Genomic DNA, 25,184 nt, shown 5'->3' with positions numbered 1-25,184 from the left:
AATTACCAAACTGTAATGTAAAATGGATACTTACAACACTGAGCTTTATACTGCCCTGCTGGACAGTCTTACCACATCACACCACTGAGACTGGCTGACACTGCGAGCATCGCCACACGCCACCCCACACACACAGCTGGAGGGTGAGTAAAAGGATGGTCGGAAGGGAACAAGTTTTATTCATCAAATTGAAGTGAATGACGTATGCCTAGGTCTTAGGGTAGATGCCGAATGATAAGAGGGGAAAAACAAGTACTTACAGTAGTATCCCAGCAACCAATAGAAGGAGCACACTGATGACAGTGGTCCCTATGTACTTGATGGATGAATTCTTCTACATTCTTTAACATAATCAAAGACCTACTCATTTGTACTACTAAAAAGGCTTTAAACGCAAAACATTTTTGTTGCTCAATTACAATATTACATTAGTCTGACAGGAAAAGGGCAAAATGTATGCATGAAACAACTGTCAAAAAATAGAGGCAGCGCTATCAGGAGGTGCAGGGCCCAGTTCGTGTACAAACTGGGGTAGTTCCTCCACAGAGGGGTTGAGTGGAGGGCCCCCCCTTACCCTCATGGAAACCCTCGTTAGGGGCGTAGGGACCTGACTCCTGGTACTGTGAAGAAGACATACAGTAAACCAGATTAAAAGGTCAAGTGAAATTAAACAGTTTGACCACGTCTGCTACAATGTAATAACTACATTTAACACACTAAAAAAGGCAATTAAACATCTCAGAACAATTCAGGAACGCCACAAAGATTTGACTCTAGGTAGAATTTCCAGTTTGTACGTGAATGTCCTATGCAGAAGACAGTGAGGAACTTACTGGATTAGTGGTCATTTTGTCTTAAGGAAACCTTAGGATAGACAATTATATTACATACTTTTTACAATTCTTGGAAGTCGATGAAACAAAACAATTCAGTCATTCTTAATGTCCACGGTGTAGGAAATATGACACAGAAAACATTCAAAACTGCATAGGCACATTCTATAGGTAAGAACATTTTAATAAAAACACTTACTTGCAAGTCTACCTGTTGAGGTAAGTCTACATCTCCTTTGAGTCCATTCATTCAACACTACACTAAACAAACAGGTGTCAGGTCTGTATGAGTGGTGGACCTACTAGCCACTCATGTGGAACTTTACCGCCCCCATTTAAAACACCTCAGATTGACTTGAGGGAGTAAGCTCTCAATTTGTCTCTCGTACAAGAGCCTTTCCATTTGTGTTGTACTGTAGTTTTGAATAAGCCCTCCAAGAAATATATGAACAAAAATCAATTATCTTTATCTAACATCAGCTATTTATTATCCTATGATACAATGAACCTATACTAGTACAACATTCTCTTAAAAAATTATCAAATAGATTATATATCAGACATTTGATGAAAATAATTCTGAACAACACAAGAAAACTACTCATATAAACGTTGCATTAGAAACCTAATAATTGATTACAGTCTGGTTGAGAGAATGCTAAGACCGTGCAAAGCTGTCATCAAGGCAAAAAAAAGGGTGGCTACTTTGAAGAAACTCAAATATATTTTGATTTGTTTAAAACTTTTGGTTATTATATGATTCCATATGTGTTATTTCATAGTTTTGATGTCTTCACTATTATTCTACAATGTAGAAAATAGTAAAAATAAAGAAAAACCCTTGAATGAGTAGGTGTGTCCAAACATTTGACTGGTACTGTACATCAGAGGAATAGCCAAATGTTTAAGAAAATATTTGTTGTAGGTATAGTAATGATTGTATTGTGTTGTGGAGAGCAGAGTAGGGGCGGCAGGTATACCATGTGACATGGTGTATACATACATTACAGTGCAAATTCTATGCAAAATGGCTGCAAAACATCCTATTGCATAACAAAAATCCCCTTATGTCAGGTGATAAATTAGTGAGGGATCCACAGATGATCAAACCCATTCTCTACCTTGATCTCCATCATAGGAATGACGACATCATATAGGTTCTTTATCGGCATAATGGGCAGGTCAAAGGGGAGGGCTTATACAGAGGAACACAAGGGACAGTAACTTCATACACCAGTAAAAGCCCAAAAGTCATTTATGAAGGTGGTTGTGTTTTTTTAATTTAACCCTTATTTTACTACATAACTGAGAACACATTCTCATTTACAGCAACGACCTGGGGAATAGTTACATGGGAAAGGAGTGGGGATGAATGAGCCAATTGGAAGCAGGGGATGATTAGGTGGCCATGATGGTATGAGAACCAGATTGGGAATTTAGCCAGGACACCAGGGTTAACACCCCTACTCTTACATTCCATGGGATCTTTTAGTGACCACAGAGTCAGGAAAACCAGCACACTACACAGGCTAATGTCCCCAATCACTGCCCTGGGATCTTTTTTTAGACCAGAGGAAAGAGTGTCAGGCAGATAAACTCTATAGTTCACAGGTGCATTTATGTTTTTTTTGCTTCTGTTCCCTATTGAAACATATTAGTCTCACCTCATTGAGAACATCATGGAAACCCACATCCCTGCCACTTTAGCAGACATTTCTGATCTCCGTGCAGGCAGCCTGCTGGTACACGAGAGGCAGAAACTTATAGGATGGGATCCTCTTCACACCTCCCTGAAGCACTAATAGTAAAACAAACTGTAGTTTCTCTCATCTAAATGGGAAGACACATTAATGCTGGGAAGACACATTAATGCTGGGTAGCCTGGGATCCAAACTGATTGTGAAGAGAGATTTCAGTTTGAAATGGAGCCCAGACTAAACAAAAGGTGTAACAAACAATCTTGTATCAATGTAGTGAGTATTGGGTGATGTTAGTGTGATCAGTAACTCACCCTCATGTCATTGTCTGTCTTGATGTCAGCGTTCTCCAACCACAGTGAGGCCAGGCAGAACACCCAGTTGTCGTGCTCCTCGCCCTGCTCCAGACACTGGATGTAGTTCTCTACAGGAAGTTCCTTCTGTAAACCTGCAGGTCGGACAGAGCCCTCTTTTCCAGCTTAAACTCCCACTGCACCTTCTGTGTATACATGGGGAGAGGGAGTTGCAATATCACACACACAGTAGATATTGAGCAGAGAGGACAGTGGAAAATAAAATCTTCACAAAGCCCGGAGGAGGCCACATCTCTCTCATCATCTGTCACCCACACTCAGAAGGCATAGCACATGAGAGAAAAAGAAGAGCAGCGAAAAGAGGGGAGAGAGAAAAGAGAGAGAGAAAGAGGAGTCCGAGAGAAAGGAGAGAACAGGGAACAGTGTAATACCTACTTTGAGCAAATTATTCTGAGAGTACTGGCCATGTGATACAACCATGTCTTACCTGCTGTGAGATGGCAAGTTGGTTGGTCACCTGGGCAGTGAGTACCAACAATGACCTGTAGGTGGCAGTCCAGTGTCGTCACAGAACTACACGGCCATGGGACACAGAGGTCAGTAGGTCACAACAGGGAGAAACTACGGCTCGACAACTCGTCCAACTGGGCCGACATGACAAAACAAGAACAGGTAGAAAAACAATTAACTATTAGAGAGCAAAAATGACGAGTCTCTCCATCGGATGTATGAGAGAGCAGCATATTGTGTGTGTGTGTGTGTGTGTTAACCCCTAACCTGCTCTTGATTGGTGGATAAGTGTGTCAATAATGTCTCAGAGGATGAAGGCCCAGGCTCCCCCAGGCCGTCCTTGACCTCCCTGAGCAGCAGACTGACAAACATGTGGTACATCAGCAGGATGGTGCCTCTCGTAGGCATTGATCATCTCAGATGCCTTCTGACACACCGCCAGCAGGATCCTCTAGATGGAGATCTAGAATCAAAACAGAATCCGGATTCCTTTCCAGATTAAATGTGTGTGTGTGTGTGTTTTTTTTTTAACTGGGCCCAGGAAACCATTCAACTTTGTAAAGCCAAATTCTGTTCCATTGTGTTATAAGAACATTCTACAGCAATTGCAACACAATTATGAGACAAGGACAGCATTTTACCAGTGTCTTGGATAAAATGGCCACCAGGGACTTGTGACTGGCACTGTGACATTTGCTGAGGTAGTCCAGTGTGGCTTTGATAATATTGGAGCTGAAGGAGGGTGGGTTTGGGGCTGGGTCCAGTTCCCTAGAGAGAACATGGAACATATCATCACAGACAATGAAAGGTTGTGAATGCAAGTAAGTGTGGTTGTGGAGTGGTAAGGAGTGATGTGTAATGAACATTACTCTATGCACCTCCTCAGGTCCCCTCTGCCCCCCTTAGTAGCAGCCTCATCATACAGGGTCATCAACAGCTCCACCACTATGTCCGCCAGGTTACTGTGAATCAGGCTGTCGATTTGCTGTGGAAAATCCAACAGTGATACAGAAAGTTAGGTCTGTCAGAGAGACGGACATTAAGACTGCTTTTACAGCTTCTACTGCAGGTTCACTTGGCTGCTGCTGGTTGTAGTTAGCACACCCTGAAAGGGTTGGCATACAAGGCACCAGGGTTGGGGCCAATTCCATTTCAATTCAGCCAATTCAGGGGATGAAGTGAAAAGGACTGGATCCCAATCCTAGTTTATACAGTGCATTCGGAAAGTATTCAGACCCCATTACTTTTTCCACATTTTGTTACGTTACAGCCTTATTCTAAAATGTATTAGTGTTTTCATCTCATCAATCTACACACAATACCCCATAATGATAAAGCAACATTTTTGCAAATGTATTAAAAATGTAAAACTGAAATATGACATTTACATAAGCATTCAGAACCTTTACTCAGTACTTCGTTGAAGCACCTTTGGCAGCAATTACAGCCTCGAGTCTTCTTGGGTATGACGCTAAAATCTTGGCACACCTGTATTTGGGCGGCAGGTAGCCTAGTGGTTCGAGCGTTGGTGACCAAAAGGTTGCAAGATTGAATCCCCGAGCTGACAAGGTAAAAGTGTTGTTCTGCCCCTGAGCTTGGCAATTAGCCCACTGTTCCTAGGCCGTCATTGAAAATAAGAATTTGTACTTAACTGACCTGCCTAGTTAAATAAAGGTAAAATAAAAATGGGAACTTCTCCCAGTTTTCTCTGCAGATCCTCAAGCTCTTTCAGATTGGATGGGGAGTGTCGCTGCACAGCCATTTCCAGGTCTCTCCAAAGATGTTAGATTGGGTTCAAGTCCAGGCTCTGGCTGGGCCACTCAAGGACATTCAGAGACTTGTCCCGAAGCCACTCCTGCTTTGTCTTGGCTGTGCGCTTAAGGTCATTGTCCTGTTGGAAGGTGAACCGTTGCCCCAGTCTGAGGTCCTGAATGCTCTGGAGCAGGTTTTCATCAAGGATCTCTGTACTTTGCTCCGTTCATCTTTCCATCAATCCTGACTAGTCTCCCAGTCCCTGCCACTGAAAAACATCCCCACAGAAGGATGCTGCTACCATCATGTTTTATTCCCCTCACTTTTATTTAACCAGGTAAGCTAGTTGAGAACAAGTTCTCATTTACAACTGCGACCTGGCCAAGATAAAGCAAAGCGACACAACAACAATACAGAGTTACACATGGAATAAACAAGCGTACAGTCAATAACACAATAGAAAAAAAAGAAAGTCTATATACGGTGTGTGCAAATGGTGTGAGGAGGTAAGGCAATAAATAGGCCATAGTAGCGAAGTAATTACAGTTTAGCAAATTAACACTGGAGTGATACATAGCAGATGATGATGTGCAAGTAGAAATACTGGTGTGCAAAAGAGTAGAAAAGTGAATAAAAACAATATGGGAATGAGGTAGGTAGATTGGGTGGGCTATTTACAGATGGGCTATGTACAGTACAGCGATCAGTTAGCTGCTCAGATAGCTGATGTTTAAAGTTAATGAGGGAAATATAAGTCTGCAGCTTCAGTGATTTTTGCAATTCGTTCCAGTCATTGGCAGCAGAGAACTGGAAGGAAAGGCGGCCAAAGAGGTGTTGGCTTTGGGGATGACCAGTGAGATATACCTGCTGGAGCGCGTGCTATGGGTGGATGTTGTTATCGTGACCAGTGAGCTGAGATAAGGCGGAGCTTTACCTAGCAAAGACTTATAGATGACCTGGAGCCAGTGGGTCTGGTGACGAATATGTAACGAGGGCCAGCCGACAAGAGCATACAGGTTGCAGTGGTGGGTGGTATAAGGGGCTTTGGTGAGAAAACGGATGGCACTGTGATAGACTGCATCCAGTTTGCTGAGTAGAGTATTGGAAGCTATTTTGTAAATGACATCGCCGAAGTTGAGGATCGGTAGGATACCCTCGTAAAACGGACTATGTTTGGTGGCGTGATTGAAGGAGGCTTTGTTGCGAAATAGGAAGCCGATTCCAATTTTGGATTGGAGATGTTTAATATGAGTCTGGAAGGAGTGTTTACAGTCTAGCCAGACACCTAGGTATTTGTAGTTGTCCACATATTCTAAGTCAGAACCGTCCAGAGTAGTGATGCTAGTCGGGCGGGCGGGTGAGGGCAGCGAACGGTTGAAAAGCATGCATTTGGTTTTACTAGCATTTAAGAGCAGTTGGAGGCCACGGAAGGAGTGTTGGGATGGTGCCAGGTTTCCTCCAGACGTGACAGTTGGCATTCAGGCCAAAGAGTTCAATCTTGGTTTCATCAGACCAGAGAATCTTGTTTCTCATGGTCTGAGAGTCCTTTAGGTGTCTTTTAGCAAACTCCAAGCGGGCTGTCATGTGCCTTGTACTGAGGAGTGGCTTCCGTCTGGCCACTCGGCCATAATGGCCTGATTGGTGGAACGCTGCAGAAATGGTTGTCCTTCTGGAAGGTTCTCCCATCTCCACAGAGGAACTCTGGAGCTCTGTCAGAGTGACCATCGGGTTCTTGGTCACCTCTGACCAAGGCCCTTCTCCCCCGATTGCTCAGTTTGACTGGGCGGCCAGCGCTAGAAAGAGTATTGTGGTGGTTCCAAACTTCTCCATCATTCATAAATGGAAGGCCACACTGTTCTTGGGGACATTCAATGCTGCAGATTATTTTTTTTACCCTTCCCCAGATCTGTGCCTCGACACAATCCCGTCTCAGAGCTCTACGGACAATTCCTACGACCTCATGGCTTGGTTTTTGCTCTGGAGGCGAAAGAAACACACGCCTGTTTAGGCAAGGTGCTGGCTAGCAGTGTAGAACAGAAAGCCACGCACTCTAGGAGCTCAGATGCAATAATTCACTTACCTAATAACCAACGTTTCGACAGACAAGCTGTGTTCATCAAGCTATAATGACAGACACTCTGGGTCACTAGTTTATATAGTTTCAAAAGACACACACAGGTGTCTGTAAGCATGGCTGGGTGTGGCATGATATCATTGGTTCATTTACAGATAAATTGTTTTCTGTTCTGACATGCACTGTCAACTGTGGGACCTTATACAGTGGGGGGAAAAAAGTATTTGATCCCCTGCTGATTTTGTACATTTACCCACTTACAAAGAAATTATCAGTCTATAATTTTAATGGTAGGTTTATTTCAACAGTGAGAGACAGAATAACAAAACAATCCAAAAAAATGCATGTCAAAAATGTTATAAAATGATTTGCATTTTAATGAGGGAAATAAGTATTTGACCCCTCTGCAAAACATGTACTTGGTGGCAAAACCCTTGTTGGTAATCACAGAGGTCAGACGTTTCTTGTAGTTGGCCACCAGGTTTGCACACATCTCTGGAGGGATTTTGTCCCACTCCTCTTTGCAGATCTTCTCCAAGTCATTAAGGTTTCGAGGCTGACGTTTGGCAACTCCGACCTTCAGCTCCCTCCACAGATTTTCTATGGGATTAAGGTCTGGAGACTGGCTAGGCCACTCCAGGACCTTAATGTGCTTCTTCTTGAGCCACTCCTTTGTTGCCTTGGCTGTGTGTTTTGAGTCATTGTCATGCTGGAATACCCATCCACGACCCATTTTCAATGCCCTGGCTGAGGGAAGGAGGTTCTCAACCAACATTTGACGGTACAAGTCATTAAGGTTTCGAGGCTGACGTTTGGCAACTCCGACCTTCAGCTCCCTCCACAGATTTTCTATGGGATTAAGGTCTGGAGACTGGCTAGGCCACTCCAGGACCTTAATGTGCTTCTTCTTGAGCCACTCCTTTGTTGCCTTGGCTGTGTGTTTTGAGTCATTGTCATGCTGGAATACCCATCCACGACCCATTTTCAATGCCCTGGCTGAGGGAAGGAGGTTCTCACCCAACATTTGACGGTACATGGCTATCGTCCCTTTGATGCGGTGAAGTTGTCCTGTCCCCTTAGCAGAAAAACACCCCCAAAACATAATGTTTCCACCTCCATGTGTGAGAGTGGAGATGGTGTTCTTGGGGTCATAGGCAGCATTCCTCCTCCTCCAAACACGGCGAGTTGAGTTGATGCCAAAGAGCTCCATTTTGGTCTCATCTGACCACAACACTTTCACCCAGTTGTCCTCTGAATCAATCAGATGTTCATTGGCAAACTTCAGACGGGCATGTATATGTATTTTTGAGCAGGGGGACCTTGCGGGCGCTGCAGGATTTCAGTCCTTCACAACGTAGGTCTACAATCTTGTCCCTGACATCCTTGGAGAGCTCTTTGGTCTTGGCCATGGTGGAGAGTTTGGAAACTGATTGATTGCTTCTATGGACAGGTGTCTTTTATACAGGTAACAAGCTGTGGTTAGGAGCACTCACTTTAAGAGTGTGCTCCTAATCTCAGCTCGTTACCTGTATAAAAGACACCTGGGAGCCAGAAATCTTTCTGATTGAGAGGGGGTCAAATACTTATTTCCCTCATTAAAATGCAAATCAATTTATAACATTTTTGACATGCGTTTTTCTGGCTATTTTTGTATTTTTTCCCCCACTGTATATACAGGTTTGTGCCTTTCCAAATCATGTCCAATCATGTCCAATCAATTGAATTTACCACAGGTGGACTCCAATGAAGTTATAGAAACCTTTCAAAGATGATCAATGGAAGCAAGATTGACCTGAGCTCAATTTCGAGTCTCATAGCAAAGAGTCTAAGGTATTTCTGTTTTTTATTTTAAATAAATTTGCAAATCTATTTCTAAAAACCTGTTTATGCTTTGTCATTATGGGGTATTGTGTGTAGATTGATTAGGAATATTTATTGTGTAGATTTATTATAATAAGGCTGTAACGTAACAAAATGTGGAGAAAGTGAAGGGGTCTGAATACTTTCCGAATGCACTGTACATGATAACATCCTTCAGAGTTTCAAGCACATCCAGCTGCAGGCACAGAGACTCCCAGCATCTCTTCCTCACCGGTTTTCCCAGGCAGTTGTAGTCCTTGAGGAGGTCATAGACCCTGTGGGCCTTCTCTCGCTGCTGGGCCACTTGGGTGTCCTGGCCCGACAGGACAAAGTAGGGCAGGATGTTCACCATGATCTTACGGAAGCAGTTGGCCAGCAGCTTCTTCCAGTCATTACCCAGGTGGGTGCCAATGGACTTCACCTGCTCAAAGTCATCCAGGAAGACCAGGTGTGGGATAAGGACCTGATAGGAGGAGCTGGGAGAAAATAAAGAAACAATGAATAAATCAATCTTACTTAGATGCACCATTCCTTCCTTCAGGTGACCTGACATGATTGAATAGGAGAAAGCAATATGGTAGAAACTCTGCTTTTACCTCAATTCACTCCAATTCTGTCAGATCAGTAAATTCACTAAAAGTAATTTTATTGACATACAACTTAAGGGATAAAGTATAATGTAAACTAAGCATGTGCAACTAGCTGTAGAAGAGAGTGGCGTGATTGAGCAGAGTGTAGGGGAAGGACTCCAGGGTATAGCCAGGCTAGCCCAGCCACTCTGCCACCAGGTAATCCAGGTGAGAGCTGACAAACCCCTCCAGTCTCCGGTAGCCCAGAACTCTGGACACACTGCCCAGGATCTACATGGGGTGAGGGACAAACCAGATTAACATTCAGTCTGTCAATATCATAACATACTGATAGTAGTCAGACAGATGCTGCATGTAGTGACGGTGGAAAGGCTGAGTTATCCACCTACACTATAAAGTGCTTTCAGTTTAAGAAACATTAATGCAATACATAATTTATGAGACTGTAAATACGTGTAGCCAAATGATTTGCCCTCAGCTTTTTGATGAGCGGCTCCTCTATGTTGTTCTCCTTGTAGGACTGGAAGAGGGCGAAGAGGGACTGTTTCTCACAGACGGGGCTGCAGCGCAGCACCACTGACACATTCTTCAGCAGCGTGGCCTTGCGGTTAAATGTCTCGTCACTCAGGTATTCAGGAGAGCTGCTCTTCTGTGACACACCAGGGAGAGCAGAGGGATAGTGAGATGGACTGGCCATAAAAATGTCTATCAGAGTAACATGTGAAACACAGGTTTACCTGGAGCCTCATCCCTTTTTAGGCTTTCAGGTAGACGTTCTCAAAGGCTGTCTGCTGGCATTTCAGAGGAAGTATCTTTCTCTTCTCCAAGCTGTCCGGTGTCATCTCCAAGAACAGCCTATGGATGGAAGAGAGAATGCATGGTAGACATGTTAAACATGTAAATATGAACTTTTTAACTTCAGAGACATTAGCCTCTGATGGCACTAAGGCTGGTGAGAGTGTTCCATTGGTGAAATGGCTGAGGACACCATCACTCCCTTCACTTTCACCATGGAGTCAAAGGGCATCTCGTCGAAACTGAAATGCAGGTACATGCTCTCAATCTCGCTCAGGACATCTTTCGTTTTCATTTGAGTTTGGTTTTGAGTCACAGCACTTTAAGCAGAGGGAAAGATTGAAGGTGGCATGAAATCTATGGAGTGGCGCAGTGGTCTAAGACACTGCAGCTCAGTGCAAAATGCGTCACAGCAATACCTGGTTGGAATCCAGGCTGCATCACATCCGGTCGTGATTGGGAGTCCCATAGGGCGGCGCACAATTGGCCCAACATCGTCCGGGGTAGACCGTCATTGTAAATAAGAATTTGTTCTTAACTGACTTGCCAAGTTAAATAAAAAATGTTGACACTAACCAGGTTTTCATCCAAACTTTTTATGCGAGTAAAGTACATGACAGAAAGTGTCACGACTGGCCTGATGGAAATAGCAAATTTGTCAGTCAAAACTTTAATTATGCAAGAAGGTGGAATGTTTTTGTGTCAGTAAAATTAATTATGCGAGAAATGGCAGTGGAAACACCTTTATGCGCCAATATTGATATAATAACCTTCATATCGTAGTAAACTTGGAGTCATGTGAGGAAATGTTGTGTGGTCCTCCCACTACAACTCGGGAAAGCATGCAGTTTATTAGGCCACAGATTAAATAAATGATGAACTTCACAGGGTGGTCAAACAGTGAGAATGCAAAGCGATGATGGATTTAATCAATAAAATAGTAGCCTGGCTACACCTCAGTCCCCTAATAGTGGGATTTGGGTGTTAGGTTCTAAATAAACAGAGTAAAAACTAAACAGAGTAAAAACTAACGGACAACTAGGAAAAGCTCAAACCAAGTTTAATCACCCAATAGGTCAGACAGCTAAACAGACAAAGACATGTTCCCACCAGCAAAAGTATATATACCCCATTTTAGGTAGAGTCTCCTCGTTTTCTCTAAACATTACATCTTTATTGCTAGGCAGGAAATTAAGATGTGGGTAATAAACTGTTCCTTCTCCCTTAATGTGACCTGACTTGACCTCGGCCCCCATTCCTCACTAATCAACAGCTATCCACCCTTATCAGTGACCACAACCATGCGATTGCCTTTCCCTTATTCAATAACATTCCAAGCCCCTGGCTCATATCCAAACTTAATTGACCCCACCATATACATTCCTCCTAGAGATAACCATTAACTTCTGGTGTAGCAAGTATTTCAAATTACAACCCAACAACTGAAAGCAGACTGAGGCCCTTCTCCTTTCCATAGGATAGCTGATGTCTAAAAATAACATGTTCTGCATTCCCCTCTCTCCCTCAGTACCATGAACAAGGATATTTCATAGTTCAAGTTTAGAATTAAGAACCCATCCGGGTAATAAACTGTGTAGGAAGACATACTACCTGAAGACTGCATCCCAGGTGAGCTGCTTGGAGCCTTTCGATGCTCTAGTTCCCGAATGTGATGCAGCTCCTCCACTGTGTCAGGAGATCAGATGAGCCGTCTGAAGCTATAAGCCTCTTTCTGTATACAAGAACATAATGTTTTGTGCACAGATGCAAAAGCCACCACCAGTAATAACAATCATCAAAACAAACTCCAATGACAACACGGATATCTGCTTATATATGTAACGTCGTGGAAGTAACTTGAAATGAGCTAAAAACTGAACGTGGACACTCCCCATTGAAACACAATTTCCCAAAATGCACATCTTCCAAATATGATGGAAATTCCGGGTTACTTGTGCTCGACTTCCCCGCCTTTTCACGAATCGTAGGATGTTGCGTACAAAACACCCTGGATGTTTTGACCAAATGTAACGTTACTTTCTTTATTCGCGATTAATTTATTCTTACTTGATTTTACAGATAATGTAACTTGTACTTGTTGCAGTAATGTTGCTTCCGTCTGACATAGCGCGGCTCGTTTTAGGTAAGTCTGAACTGGGTCCTGTTTGTATTGCTAGCTAACCTAAAGCTACCTAACTATGTGGCAGTAGCAGTAAGCTAGCTAACGTTAGAATACTAACGTTATCTGCAATAACCTGCTGGTGATATTGCATCCAGGGCTGCACTGTAGTAAGCCAACATCAATATGATTTTGACTTTCTCTTACTGTGGCAAGCTAAGCCTCCAATTCTGCTACTCTTGTACACTGTTTTTTTTACAGGATACATGCAACAAGAGGGACTGTGTTCTACAAGCCAGGCATTCATTCGTGAAAGCCCCAATTTGAAGGAGTACGCAGAACACAGCTCAGATGATGCAACTATTCCTGCTTGTGTTTTTGTAAGTTTCTTAGTTCATACTATATATAGCTGTGTTCAACTCTGACTGGAATGACTATATAGTTACAGTGAGTTCGTTAGTGGATTAACGTTACTTAGCTAGGTAGCTAATTCATGTGTACTCCCATTGCAGTCCCTCTTTGGAAAAAACCTGACAACTATTTTGAATGAGTATGTTGCTGTCAAAGCTAAAGGTAAGCGTAACCTCTGACCTCTACCACTTTCAGTAAATGAGTACAGGACTTTCACGTTTATATTTTATTCTTGGTTGTCACACTAACCTGCAATTTCTCCTTAGAGACGATTGAAGAGACTCAGATACCTGTCATGATAACATCATTGTGGAAAAAGCTTGATTTCACACTCAATCAAATCAAGTAAGGACCTATTTTTATCTATAAAACGGCAAAGAAAAACTTGCCAACAGATTGCTGTTTGATGGTGTCACTTTCTGACATCTTCAATTCTACTTATTTCTTTTATTAGGTCGATGCAGAACTCCCCAGCTATTATCCAGAATCAAAGACGTAAGTGCTTTATTAAATATTCTTGCACATTAAATCGTTATGATCTTCGTACTACCTCTGAACTTGGATTTCATTGCCTCTTTGTAATGTTGTGGCTCAAGCCGTCAGGCAGAATGCTGAACTCCATGGCTGTATGACAGAGGTCCCTAATTACATTCAAATTGACCGCAAGAATCCCAAACAGAGTATTTGATAACTATAATTTTAATCCTTCATTACATTGGTATACGATCACATATTCCTCTCTGTTTATGCGTAGGAATACTAATTTCCAGGTGATTTTACAATATTTTGTATGTCAAAGCGATTTGACTTAAAATAAATTCACCCACGGGCTGTCTATTGGAGAAACCTGCTGTATGATATGATTCATAAGCATATTTCCTCTGCAGTCCGCACACGTAATGGGATCGTGAACATGAGGGGGCGACAGAGAGTCTTATCATCAACTCAGTCCCCCAGCTCTGGGTTTCTGTCATCGTCGGCCCCCCCGTCGGCCCAGGGCATCGCCACCCCAGTCTGCTACAGCTCCCAGCAAACCAGACCCTCCCCCATCTGCAGCATACAGCCCCAGATCCAAGATGGAGGACGTCTGCGCATCAATGTGAACCGTAAGTAAACTCATCCATGAGTAGCAGTGTACTGGGGAAGGTTGATACAGTAGGTGTCTATCACATCTCATTTTAACTGGCAATTGCGGTCATCATTATGGACATTAATACCAACTTATAGGAAAGATTGTCAAAGCTTCATTGAATAATGGACACTTGCTTTTTATTACAGGGGAGTCACCTTTGCAAATAACGGTTCCAGACAACCGGTTAACCCCAGGACCATTATCCCCAGGGCGTCGGAAATGGTAAGATAGTCATTCTCATCTATTTGTTTACTTCTTTGTAAGTTCTTCTTACCCATGTGTAGATTGTAGGGATGTACCAATTCAAATTGTCCCCAATTTTTACAATGTTTAAAGATACAAGTGCATCGGACGGTGGACCCCAAACCGATCCAAATGTAGCATGCATCGGTCAGAAAATTGATTCAATCGGCGCTTCACTAAAATGTTTTGCTCATATTACGTTATTTTTCTACCTCTCATCTTTGGTGACAACTGATGCTTCAGTATCGAACTGCATGTGCCTTCAGAAAGTAAGTAGTCGTACCACTTCACTTATTCCACATTTTGTAGTTAAAAATGGAATTCAAAATGGAAATAGATGTTTTTTCTCACCCATCTACAGGCAATACACCATAATGACCAAGTGGAGAAAAAAATGACATTTTTGTACATTTTGTGAAAATGAAATACAGAAATATATAATTTACCTAAGTATTCACACCCCTGACTCAATAGTTTGTAGAAGCACCTTTGGCGGCAATTACACCTTTGAGTCTTCTTGGGTAGGTCTGTATCAGCTTTGCCCATCTGGATTTGGGAATTTTCTCCCATTCTTCCTTGTAGATTTTCTCAAGCTCTGTTAAATTAGATGGGGAGTGGTGGTGAACAGCAATCTTCAAGTCTTTCCACAGGTTTTCAATGGGATTCATGTCTGGGCTTTGGCTGGGCCACTCAAGGACTTAAACATTCTTGTTCTGTAGCCATTCCAGTGTTGCTTGGGGTCATTGTCCTGTTGGAATGTAAATCTTCGCCCCGTCTGTCATTTGCACTCTGAAGCTGGTTCTCATCAAGGATTTGCATGTATTTGGCTCCATTCATTGTTCCCTCTATCCTTACCAGTCTCCCAGTCCCTGCTGCTGAAAACCATTCCCATAGCATAATGGTAGGGATGGTGTTAGACGGGTGATGAGCTGTGCCTGGTTTTCTCCAGACATATTGCTTTGCATTCAGGCCAAAGAGTTTAAGTTTTGTCTCATCAGACCACATCATCTTTTGCCTTATGCTCTGAGTCTTTCACGTGCCTTTTTGCAAACTCCAGGCGTGCTGTCATTTGCCTTTTTACTCAGGCGTGGTTTTGGTTGGGTTCTTGTTCACCTCCCTGACAAAGGTCTTTCTTGCCCGCTTGCTTAGTTTGGTCGGACGGCCAGCTCTAAGCAGAGTCTGGGTAGTTCCATATTTGTTCCATTTCCCAATGATGGAGACCACTGTGCTCTTGGAAACTTGCAACACTTTCGAAATTATTTTATACCCTTCCCATCACAATAATATCTCAGATCTACAGACAGTTCCTTGGACTTCATGGTATAGTTTCTGTTCTGACATGCACTGTCAACTGTGGGACCTTTATATAGACAGGTGTGTTTTTATAAATCATGTCCAAATAATTGAATTGGCAACAAATGGTCTTGGATGCACCTCTGAGCTCAATTTGGAGTGTCATAGCAAAGGGGTATGAATACTTATATTTCTGTATTTCTTTTTCAATAAATTTGCAAAGATTTCTAAAAACATGTTTTCACTTTGTCATTATGGGATATAATGTGTAGATGGGTGAGAGAAACAATCTATTTAATCCATTCTGAATTCAGGCTGTAAAATGTGGAATAAGTCAAGGTTATGAATACTTTCTGAAGGTACTGTAACGGTGTTGACAGTAATTGATCTACAATTCATTTTGCATGCCGAACAACACCAGGCAATATCAGTAGCCCAGTTAAACTGCGCGCTGACCAACGCGAGGTAGGCGGCCTGTTCTTGAACTTCCATATCTGTGTGGCACCTTCAGCATTACAATACTGCAATGGCTTGCGTGATATTAGGCTTTATTAGTTGTCGCAACCTATGTCATTTGCTAGGTTGTTATCTATGGGCTGTTGAAAATGCTGTTTTAGTAAGCTACTGGTACGCAACTCTTATCTGGCTGTATCTGCTGAATGGGGCTTACAATAGATTTTATTTTGAGATGGGAGTGAAATCTAAAGTTGTGCTATATAGTCGTTGCCTGTGTCATAGCTAATTTTGCTAGGTTCAAACCGAATCGCACCGACTCGTTTCAAACTAAAACATATCGTTCCTGTAACATTGGAGCCCATGTATCTAGATGCATATCGAATTGTCTTGAAATGGAAAGATGCATATCCCTAGTAGATTGAGTTATGATGAAGAGTAATCTTCCCAGTGACTCCCCCAGGAGGAGAGGTGGGGGCTCCAGTGGATCCGGTGGGACTGGAAGAGCCAACATGGCGGCCAGTAGCCTAACAGCAGAGCCCCAGAGTGAAGAGGCAGTCACAGAGAATTTCCCTGTGAGTACAAAACAAAGTTAATACTCTGCAGTTGAAACACTGCTAACCCCAGTTGACTGATGTGAATTTATCATTAAATTGTGTTTTTGCAGCAAATGTTGATACAAAATGCAAGAGAGAGGATTCTAAATGACAAGTCCTTACAAGAGAAGCTTGCTGAAAACATCAACAAAATTCTAGCTAGGTAATAATAAAAGTAGATCTTCTTGAGTAACATTTGAACAGTACCGACATCATTACTTATTACATTTGGCTGTTGGGTAGAGTAGATATTATTTCTTACCTGTGCATGTGTTTATTACTCTCTACTTGTAGTGATGTCAGTCCTCAGGCTTTAAAGGCATCATGCAGCACCATGGAGCCTGACCAGTCAATAGATGAAATTCTGGGCCTGCAGGTAATGTCATGTTCTGACAGACTTGCTATACCCCATTTCTCCATTAGAACTCACAGAACATTGTCTGTCTTTAGTGCATAGAGTGTGGATTTGTGCTTTCTACTGACGTTTTACTCTGCAGGGGGAGATTCATATGTCTAATGATGTTATACAAGACATCTTGGAGCAGACAGAGTCCGACCCAGCCTTCCAGGCTCTCTTTGACCTCTTTGATTACGGTAAACATTTTAATCTTCTAACCTGCCTCATAGCCTTCCCTGTAGCTCAGTTGGTAGAGCATGGTGTTTGCAACACCAGGGTTGTGGGTTCGATTCCCACAGGGGGCCAGCACAGAAAAAAATGTATGATATGTATGAAATTGTATGAAATGTATGCATTCACTACTGTAAGTCGCTCTGGATAAGAGCGTCTGCTAAATGACTAAAATGTAAAAATGTAAATGTAAATCTTTGCTGATGATTTAATCTAGATCATGTGCAGGATTTTGTTGCTCCTGACAAATGCATGAAGTGGGTCTGGTGATTGTTTGACTAAGATTTTATAAAATGTCATTATTCCACTAAATCTCTTGATTCTTTGCATTAAGGCAAAAGCAGAACCAGTGAGGATACTGAACAAGGAGCTGGAAACGTGAGCAATACCACCACAGAGAATGGTGAGACTGAGACTAGATGTATTGACGGCTCTCCTGAGACTGAAGACCCAGGTATGGACAAAGTCCTCATGACCTTTTAAATGATGCCTGTTGGAATCATATACTAAACAATATTGATGCTTCATCAGCAATCTCTTTCTGACAATGGGGTTTCTCTTTCATTTCTCAGGCACTGGGCCTGAAAACTCGACATGTGGACAAGAAAATAGAGTAACAAAGTCCAGTCAAGAGCCCAAGAGTAAGAAAACAAGGAAATCTGCACCTCCGGTTTCAAGCACTTCAAAGGCAACTCCTGGACCCAGTAGCAGAGGGTTGAGAAGGGGAGCTATCTCAACAACTCCTGGACCCAGTAGCAGAGGGTTGAGAAGGGGAGCTATCTCAACAACTCCTGGACCCAGTAGCAGAGGGTTGAGAAGGGGAGCTAGCTCAACAACTCCTGGACCCAGTAGCAGAGGGTTGAGAAAGGGAGCTAGCTCAACAACTCCTGGACCCAGTAGCAGAGGGTTGAGAAAGGGAGCTAGCTCAACAACTCCTGGACCCAGTAGCAGAGGGTTGAGAAAGGGAGCTAGCTCAACAACTCCTGGACCCAGTAGCAGAGGGTTGAGAAAGGGAGCTAGCTCAACAACTCCTGGACCTAGTAGCAGAGGGTTGAGAAAGGGAGATATTGCAACTCGACCCTCAGCGTGTATTGATCAACTTACCGCCGCTGCTTCTTCTGCCACAAAGGACTCTGATAGGGTTGACTCAGGCTCCATCTTTAATCCGGATATATCAGGCGTGGATATAGATGAACCTCTGAATACTCCTCCTCTTGACAGTATAGCTCCGCCAGATGTCTTTGAGCCAGTCAGACAGGAGAGTGGAACAAATCGTCCGGCTTCAGCATGCAACACACCTTCATCTGAAACCAGGACGGTCTCTGCTGTGAAAAACATATTAGGCAATGAGAACACAGTGGGGGCTGATGGTAGACAAGTGATGGATAACCAAGCTTCACTTCTTAACTCTTCACCTTCCCTGTCCAATTCCATGCCAATGCTGGATCAGTCAAACAAGGCTCCCATACAGGCCTCTAACCTCCCTCATAGGAATATTGCCCCTCCCAGCAGTGTAGGAATTTCACAACCTCTACCACAGACCATACACTCTATGGCTGTCCCCTCAACAGTTACAACAACTCCTGCTGCCGCAACCTTCATCCCCAACCCTACAGGCAAGGAAGTAGACCCCAGTAAGATTGTGGCCCTGAAGATCATAATCAGCGATGAGCAAGAGGAGCCCTCTAGTGACTCAGCCTTGAACCAGGCTGTGTCCAGCATCACTGGGGATAGGATCCCCACCATCTTCCTCTCCTCCCCCTCCAAGTCACCTGCTAAGGCCCCGGCCCTCAGTGGCGCCCCCATGGCTCAGGAGGAGACTGTGCAGGCGGTGAGCAGCTTACAGAGGACAGAAGTCCTCCAGCCAGCAGAGACCAATCCTCTTGGGAAAGCAGGGGATGTGGCAGCATTGGCAGGGATGTCATCTGCGTTGACACAGCCTGGCTACTACATTCAGCTGCCCTTTGATTCAGCCACATCCACCAACAGCTACATCTTAGTGACAGACACAACAGCCACAGACCCCCAGTCCAACAAGGTGATATTACCCAGTGGTGCCCCACAGGTACAGAGTGTACCCCCTACCTCATATACTCTGGCCACTCCACCCCGCTATTCCCCTGGTAAGACTGCATTTAAATACTTAAAGATATCGCTCCACCGTTTCCTGGTTGCTAAAATTCTAATAGTTCACCTAATTTCAGTTTGTGAAATATATTTTCCTTAACCAAAAATATTGTATTTTCAGCTTTTTGAAGCTGGTGTACAAAACCGGAAATAAAAGACGCAAAAATGAAACTTCGTCTCTTTCGAACGTTAGCCATTTGACCTTCGGTTGATCCGCATGGCAGAGTGGACTCTTTTCCGGCTTACAGCCTGGCCGTCAGTTGCCGAGTCATCTAAGAACGGGAAGCATAGAAATAGTGCACATAAAACAGATATACTACTTGTTAGACTTGCTTTCAATAAGTGACAGATCTATAACACACATTTTTATGTGAATTTGGTTGGGTCGCCCAAAAAGTTACATATTGCATGTCAAATTGGGTGACAAATGAATGCGAAGTGTCACATTTTTTATTACGACGCATACATTTTCTGGCCATTTACCATCCTAAAAATTAGGAATAAGCAAAGGCTTTGATTTCTGGTCAAACAGATAGAAAGGGAGTCTTGGAAAACATCAACTAGAATAGGTCTTATAAGGTATTAGAAATACATCAAAACACAATGTTAAAAAAATTATCCCTGCCAACTTATATCAACACTTTTGTATGTCGTTTTGGAGAAATTGTTCTGCCTTCTGTAAGTTTAAGAAACATTGCCATGTGCCTTGAAATTCCATTACCAAAAACTAGCATCTTTAATTTATTTTCTAATTTCTCTCCCTCTTGAGGGAAGATAATGGAAGTTCAGAAGTAACTTGAAAAGGTAGACCTATGAATTAGTTATGGTGCTTTTACTGATAACACTTTTGTTTATGAATTATTAAGTGATTAAAACGCAAATTTGTGAAAAATCGTTAATGGAATTTCTGCTATTGAATTGGCTACAATGGGAAATCATAGTAGTCACAAACCACACTTTGGTTCACAAGATTGAACAGTACAGTAGAGAATTGTATATAGTTCAGTACAATTAGGAAAAGTAGAATACAGTACACAGTATAGCACACTAGAGTTGAGTACACAAATGTACTGTACTGAGCTCTACTGTGCAGTACTTTGATGTCCAAACTTGTGAAACATAGGCGTTTATGATTGGTTCAAATTTGGTCCGGTCCTGACCAACCAAATTTGGTCTTCTTTGGGGGCCGAGTTCATTAAAATTATAGCCAGTGTGTGGAATAATACCCAAGTATGCAATGTGTACCTATTTAGGATACATCACCATGAATAGAATGATATTCATATCCATAATTATGCATTTCTGTGTAGTACAAATCAGGGATCCATTATGAAATTCCGTTACCTCAATTCTGTTACCTTGTGTAAATCCACTTCACTTACTGTAGTTCAATAACCAAAAGAGATTTTTTCAAAGTCAATAACTGACACCTCATTCTTTCTGCAGACATCGTTGAATTCTTAATTCAGAGCATATATTTAAACATATTAAGGAAAAGTAGACAGATAAAAAAAACAAATTCTGTTACCAAACTTTGCAACTGCACAGATCTTGCCGTACACTTCATTTATAAAAATGTTCTGTGTAAATTGTTAAAAGTAGTATGGTTTGTTAAACTTTAAAATCAATGTTTTTTTGTTTGGCATACATTTACAGTGGAATGACCCAATAGTCATCACTCACTTAATTTGCCATGCTGTTTTGCTGGTGGGAAATGTCTAACCAGTTATATCCTCCCAGGATCTAGACTCATCATATCTTCACCAGTTCAGCCCATGCTGCAAAGCATGGTGGTTCCTGTATCTGTTGTTGGGCAGAACAATGCAACACAGTTCTCAATAGTTCCTAATCAGGTGAGCATTCCTTCTTTTTTTTTTTTTACTGTTTTACACATTTCCATTTAATCCTTTTTCTTGAACGAATAGGCTAATTTAGCTACAATAACATGTGCATCTTGTGATCATTTGTTTGTTTCAGTTGATAGCCATGCCTAGCCCTGCTTCAGCAAAGCCGCCAGCAGCAGTGAATACCAAGCCTGAACTGGCTCCCAGGGACACCACAGTCTCAGGTAAGGAATTGTGTTCAGTCCTCCATAATGCCATTGTCTGTTTACTGTTATCCTGTAATTTTATTCATAAATGTTGTTGCTTGCTTGTGCATTTCAGGAAAAACGGGAGCTTCTGGATTGAATATGGTTACAAAGCAGGTCCACCCGCAATCCTCTGAAAGCACAGGGCAGCAGAAGGTAGCAGTTGGCTCGAGCCCCAGCCATAGGAGGATGCTTCGCTTTGATGGGTCTGCTGGTGAAACTTCCACCTCCAAAGCTCCAGCAACAGCTACTCCTGTATCGCCTGTCCAACAGGTGGAGAAAGAGATGCCTAAATCTGCCTCTGCTATCTTGGGGAGCAGCAGGCCAAAAAGGAGAATAGAGACTGTAAGATGTACAGACAACACTCAAACATCATGGACCGGAACAGAGACGGAGAAATCCTCCACTGTCCAAAAGCAGAAAGAACCTGTGAAAAAGACCCCTTCAAAGAGGGACGCAGATCAAAATGCTAGAGGTCAAAGTGCAAGTACCAGTAGATCTCAGAGTGCTGGTAGCAGTAGGACTGATGTCTCACAGTCAGAGTCCAGGAAGAGATCTCAATCAGCAGACAAGAAGGATGATGGTGGAGCAGGACCTAAGGATGCCCAGAGCTCCAGGTCCTCTTCCTCTGATCACAGACTGAGATCAGGGAGCAGGAAAGAGAAAGACGCATGTAGACAAGCGCCTACTGAGAAATCTCCTGCCAAGGAGCGGGAGGGACGGACAGAGAAAAGGACATCTTCTCAGGACCCCCCTCATGTCACTGCCAATAAGGAGAATGAGCTGGAGGGGGGAATGCGAGAGCAGCAGCCAACACCAGCACCAAGAGCATTCAGCCCGGCCCCAGTGGGCTCACAAATCTCTGTCCCCCTGGCTTGCTCCAGCAAAATCCCCTCCAAGACCAGCCCACTGACCAAGCAGGCAGCTGAAATGCTCCACGACATCCAGGGTCTAAACCTTCCCTCCACCCCTCCTAAGAGGCCAGGCATAGGCTGTCTGGAGCTGCCTCTTCCTCGAACCCCTGGCCGTCTCCAGGAGTCTCTATACTGCCCCAGGACCCCTGCACGTCAGAGGCTGGACAGAGACGGAGAGGGCACCCCCAGGCACCTGGTCCCTCCCACCACCCCGGACCTTCCCTCCTGCAGCCCAGCCAGCGAAGCAGGGAGTGAAAACAGCATCAACATGGCGGCCCACACACTGATGATCCTTTCCCGAGCCGCCATCGCCAGGACAGGCACCCCACTGAAAGACAGCTTGCGCCAGGAGGGGGCTGGAACAGTGACCCCTGTAGCCTTCAAGAGCAAGAAGCGCAAGCAACCTGAGCCCCTGGCCAGCCCGCCAGCAAATAAAGATATCTCAGGTTCATCTGGCAGTAAGAAGAAAGCAAAGGTGAGCAAAACATACAGAATTTTCTATTCAATCTGTGTATCCTAATCTCTTCTGCAGTTCATAATTGAATGTAATCGCATCAACCCAGTTGTAGATATTTGGCATAATCTCCTGCATATTCTCCTGCATTCGTTGCTTGTATAATGAGAAAGCACATTAAAACCACTGCATCTCTTTATGATTTGTACCCCTCAGAAACAGCAGAAACTAATGGATTCCTTCCCCGATGACTTGGATGTCGATAAATTCCTGTCTTCACTGCATTATGATGAGTGATGGGTTGAGTTATAGCAGTTGGACAATGAGATGAGAATCTCCCGAACACTACCTACCTACTCTCCAGGAATTGAACAAGCCATAATTTACTGTCACAGTGCCTATGGTTAACCCATAGGAGTTAGGCACCTGTGGTCTAGTGGAGCATGTCCTCAGCTATTATTTTTTCTTCTATGGTATGTCTGCTTGTAGGGTTTGTCCTACATCCTTTGACTTAACAACTAATTATACATGTGATGTATGTACTATATAGAAATTATTGCAGAAATGCCAAATTGAGAGCACTTTGGTTCCATTCAAGGACTGTAATGTTAAGAATGGTTTCCCAATCTTGTTGTATTAATAATTTCAAGAATTCAACCCTTTCCTTGGTCAATATTTCACTGTGTCTTAACTTTAAATGATCCACCCAACACACTATGGCTGTGGTTAGACAGGCAGCACAATTCTGATCTTTATTTCACTAATTGGTATTTTGACCAGATCAGCTGAGAAAAGATTGGTCAAAAGACCAATTAGTGGAACAAATTTCATAATCGGGCTGCGTGGTGTGTGTAAAATAAATTTGTGCAGATGTTTTCTTTACTAGTGATTTTAAATTAAATCTTGTTTTAGAAAAATCGAGTTCCATTTAATATTGTTTTTGTGCAGGTAAAAACTCACTGGTTTTCAGTCCAAAGCAAAATATCACTATCAGAACACAGTCTGATAACCCAACCTGTGAAATTCACTATAACCAAGTTAATATTGCACCATTTTATTCACTTGAGTTAATTACTACTATATAGTAGGCCTATATCATCTCACTGTGATAGACCGCTGGGCCAGTAGAGATTCTTCTAAGGTACTGCATCTCAGTGCTAGTGGCATCACTACAGACCCTGGTTCGATTCCAGGCTGTATCACAACCGTCCGTGATTGGGAGTCCCATAGGGTGGCGCACAATTGGCCCAGAGTCGTTAGGGTTTGGCCGTGGTAGGCCGTCATTGTAAATAAGAATTTGTTCTTAATGGACTTGCCTAGTTAAATAAAAAACGTAAAAATAAATGAATTATCCAATCTTTATAACAATGCCACACATAGCAGAGGTAAGACAATCAAGCATGTTAAAGGACAATAATATTTTGGCATTTGTTTCATTAGTTCATTGTTGATATAGTCCCAAAATGTTTTGCATGTCAGCAATCAAGTTTTCAAGACATGTAACTTTCAAAATACAGAAGTCTTGCCCGTATGATGCATTGTCTTGGTAAGCAATTTTGGCCTTTTGTTTTAGGTTATTGTCCTACTAAAGGTGAATTTGTCTGTGTCTGTTAGAAAGATTTTCCTCTAGGATTCTGCCTGTGCTTAGCTATATTCTGTTTCTTTTGATCCTAAAAACTAGAGTCCTTACAGATAAGCATACCAATAACATGCTTGAAAAATGTAAGTGGTACTCAGTGATGTTGGATTTGCCCCAAACATACAGCTTTGTGTTAAGTTATTTGCCACATTATTTTGCAGTTATATTGTAGTGCCTTATTGAAAACAGGATGCATGTTTTGGAATATTTTCATTCTGTACAGGCTTCCTTTTCACTCTGTCATTTAGGTTAGCATTGTGGAGTAACTACAATGTTGTTGATCCATCCTCAGTTTTCTCCTATCACAGCCATTCAACTCTGTAACTGTTTCAAAGTCACCATTGGCCTCATGGTGAAATCACTGAGTGGTTTCCTTCCTCTCCGGCAACTGAGTTAGGAAGGACGCCTGTATCTTTGTAGTGACTTGGTGTATTGATACACCATCCAAAGCCTAAGTAACAACTCCAACATGCTCAAAGGTATATTCTATGTCAGCTTCTTTTTTTTCAACGCATCTACCAATATGTGCCCTCTGCGAGGCATTAGAAAACACCTCTGGTCTTTGTGGTTGAATCTGTTTTAGAAATTCACTGCTTGACTGAGGTACCTTGCAGATAATTGTATGTGTGGGGTACAAAAATAATTTTAAACACTATTATTG

At 42.8% G+C, this 25,184-nt stretch overlaps 2 protein-coding genes across 13 annotated transcripts; one reads left to right on the top strand and one right to left on the bottom strand.

The window, feature by feature from the left end:
* Positions 1-154: 154 nt before the first annotated feature.
* Positions 155-12,320, bottom strand: LOC115163494 (serine-protein kinase ATM). 9 transcript variants are annotated; one of them, XM_029715419.1, is made up of 11 exons: positions 12,037-12,320; positions 10,368-10,485; positions 10,084-10,279; positions 9,273-9,900; positions 4,224-4,339; positions 3,996-4,122; positions 3,622-3,805; positions 3,332-3,488; positions 2,845-3,029; positions 2,498-2,631; positions 155-620 (listed from the first exon to the last, which is right to left on the bottom strand). In XM_029715419.1, the coding sequence occupies exons 4-7, from the start codon at positions 9,591-9,593 to the stop codon at positions 3,659-3,661; spliced, it is 711 nt and encodes a 236-aa protein (XP_029571279.1). In that variant the 5' UTR covers positions 9,594-9,900; positions 10,084-10,279; positions 10,368-10,485; positions 12,037-12,320; the 3' UTR covers positions 155-620; positions 2,498-2,631; positions 2,845-3,029; positions 3,332-3,488; positions 3,622-3,658. The 9 variants fall into 9 exon arrangements, with proteins under 9 accessions (XP_029571279.1, XP_029571277.1, XP_029571276.1 ...); XM_029715417.1 differs by having other exon boundaries at positions 2,498-2,663; positions 9,273-10,279; XM_029715416.1 differs by having other exon boundaries at positions 9,273-10,279.
* A 77-nt stretch (positions 12,321-12,397) lies between these two features.
* Positions 12,398-23,805, top strand: LOC115163488 (protein NPAT). Of its 4 annotated transcripts, XM_029715408.1 has the most exons (18): positions 12,398-12,568; positions 12,806-12,924; positions 13,057-13,117; positions 13,222-13,300; positions 13,410-13,450; positions 13,843-14,061; positions 14,234-14,309; positions 16,528-16,651; positions 16,744-16,835; positions 16,967-17,048; positions 17,170-17,266; positions 17,635-17,754; positions 17,873-18,014; positions 18,063-19,423; positions 21,168-21,280; positions 21,405-21,495; positions 21,593-22,905; positions 23,101-23,805. In XM_029715408.1, exons 1-18 carry the CDS (start codon positions 12,532-12,534, stop codon positions 23,179-23,181), a joined length of 4,248 nt encoding a protein of 1,415 aa, XP_029571268.1. In that variant the 5' UTR covers positions 12,398-12,531; the 3' UTR covers positions 23,182-23,805. The 4 variants fall into 4 exon arrangements, with proteins under 4 accessions (XP_029571268.1, XP_029571267.1, XP_029571266.1 ...); XM_029715407.1 differs by having other exon boundaries at positions 16,540-16,651; positions 17,873-19,423; XM_029715406.1 differs by having other exon boundaries at positions 17,873-19,423.
* The last annotated feature ends 1,379 nt before the right edge of the window (positions 23,806-25,184 follow it).

Source organism: Salmo trutta, chromosome 26 (genome assembly GCF_901001165.1).
Source record: "Salmo trutta chromosome 26, fSalTru1.1, whole genome shotgun sequence".
Classification (NCBI taxonomy): Eukaryota; Metazoa; Chordata; class Actinopteri; order Salmoniformes; family Salmonidae; genus Salmo; species Salmo trutta.
Note: the sequence above shows the minus strand (reverse complement) of the source record. Positions and strands in the feature narration are given on the sequence as shown.